This window comes from Coptis chinensis, chromosome 4, assembly GCF_015680905.1.
Source record: "Coptis chinensis isolate HL-2020 chromosome 4, ASM1568090v1, whole genome shotgun sequence".
Lineage (NCBI taxonomy): Eukaryota > Viridiplantae > Streptophyta > Magnoliopsida > Ranunculales > Ranunculaceae > Coptis > Coptis chinensis.
Window position 1 is genome coordinate 82403712 of NC_141459.1, and position 2152 is coordinate 82405863.

Below are 2152 nucleotides of genomic sequence, written 5' to 3' on the forward strand. Positions count from 1 at the left end.
CGGGAAAATGTTTCCTTAAAATACAATAGGAATAGTATAGGACCATAAATTGCAATTTCATTAGATTTAATAACAAAATGGCCGGGTCCACATGCACAATTGTTGCCAGTGCAGACGGCTGAACCTTCCACTTCACAAAGCACGTACAGAAATCCCAAAACATAAGTATATCCAAATATAACATAAGTAACCAAGAACATTTTGTTAGTGGAAGTTGGATTTCCAAAAAAAACAAAACGTGCTGACAGTTAGTGAGTGTGTAGCTGACGGTTGCTTCAGATGCAGTCTTCATTGATAAAATCTGGTGTAACTCTGGTTGAAAAGTCAATCCAAACAGCATCATCAGTTGAAGCAGTGCATGTTGTACAGTTGTGTCCAAGGCCACCACAACGACTACATCTTCTCCTTTGCACTGGAACACCCTCCCCTTTAGATCGTTTTCTCTTCTTTTGTGGCTGTCCAGGCATTACCTCATCTACGGGAGGACAAACCATGATGCAGTCACTTAACCAATGCCACTGTTCTTTTCCTTTCAAAGGTGTCCAGTTCTCTTGATAGGTATCCATCATCGTTTCCTTCGAGTACCATGGTAGGCAATAGTCATACACATTGAACTTAGCATCGTCAATAGCCTTCACCACATGGCTGTATGGAAGACCTACTTGTTGAAAGAAACCACAACTACAACATCTGTTAAGTAGGTTTACCATATCGGTACGCTCTAAGCTGGTAATCGAGTAGACATACTCACTAGCCCTTAATGCACGCTGTGAATGGTCGACTAACATATCGGGAGGAAGTGATTACCCCCTCAGCTGATCTTGTTAGCTTTGTCTTTAGCTTTGATGCCGTCACCCGATAGTCATAAAAGTGTCTCATTATGTTCATCCGAATTCCATTTAACAGAGAAGTAATTGGCATAGCTCGCTCAGGCAAAATCATCTTATTCCAGCTCTCTATATGATTTGTGTAACAAATGCCATACCTTCTCATTTCAGCAAACACAAATGACCAGCTTTCCTTTGGAATCTTAATAAGTTTTCTGTATCTTTTATTGTCGCAACACCAAATGCGGCTCCTGATTCTAACAAATTCACTTTTGTCATAAGTTTCTGCCGCTTGCTTAACTTACCCTTTGATATCTTCTTTACTGACATTGTTAGAGATATGTTGTGCACAAAAGCAATGGAAAGTATTTCAGAGGATTTTTGGCACGCCCTGATGAATGCTTGCATGCTTATCAGATAAAAGGACGAACTTATCTGTGGAACGAACGACAACATCCCTTAATTTCTCAAGAAACCAATCCCAATGTTCATTATTCTCTTTTGGGACCATGACAACCGCAATTGGAAAGCAGTGGCTATCTCCGTCAGTAGCAAGAGCAGTGAGGATGATGGACTTGTATCTACCCTTCATGAAAGTTCCATCGATCATTATCAAAGGACGAAGGCACCTTTTGTACGCACGGACAGTTATGCCATAACTTACAAACAATCGTTCAAACTTGTGCTCACTTGTTATTATTAGATTAGTGTGGCAATCTGGATCAATTTTCTTAAGTTATTTAAAATAAGTTGGCAACATCTGGTGTGGTTGACTGAAGCTTCCCCTTATCTGCATAAAAAAATAACAAAAGTAGAAAGGATACTGTAGATGTAGTTACATATAGCTAACATTTGGCTAATTACTTGCTGATGGTTACAACGGAGTTACCTTTTCCATTGCAATTTCCTTAGCTCTCCAAGCAACTTTATAAGATACTTCAGTTAGGTGTGCGTGTTTCACCTCTAACTGCAGGTTCTTGCAGTCAATTCCTCATTATCCCTAAGTTTTGACTTAATAATTTCTGAAACCCACTTTGTGTCAGCTTGTGGATTTGTTGAAACGGCCTTATCTTGTGCACAAGTGTGTGCCTCTCTAAAAGTTACCACAACCCATATATCAGACCTAGACATTGGTTGTGCATATAAATAAAATGGACAGTCTATTGCCTTACACTTCATCACCACCCTTTGGGCATTAGTATTGACACAACACAAATTGAACATGTGTGCAATTGCATAAGATTTCATGTCTTTCACGAGATCATCTCGAGTAGCGTAGTGCTGACCTACATTACAAGAAATTGGAACCTCCCTTGGATTTGTAT

General features: G+C 39.6%; 1 protein-coding gene across 1 annotated transcript; it reads right to left on the reverse strand.

Annotated features, from left to right (window-relative positions):
• Positions 1 to 275: 275 nt before the first annotated feature.
• Positions 276 to 710, reverse strand: LOC147505136 (uncharacterized). The gene has a single exon (XM_086605477.1). It carries the CDS (start codon positions 708 to 710, stop codon positions 276 to 278), a length of 435 nt encoding a protein of 144 aa, XP_086461603.1.
• Between the last annotated feature and the right edge of the window lie 1442 nt (positions 711 to 2152).

What these genes read in the sequence shown, in the direction of transcription:
- LOC147505136 (XM_086605477.1), bottom strand. Translation starts at nt 710, where the DNA reads ATGGTAAACCTACTTAACAGATGTTGTAGTTGTGGTTTCTTTCAACAA.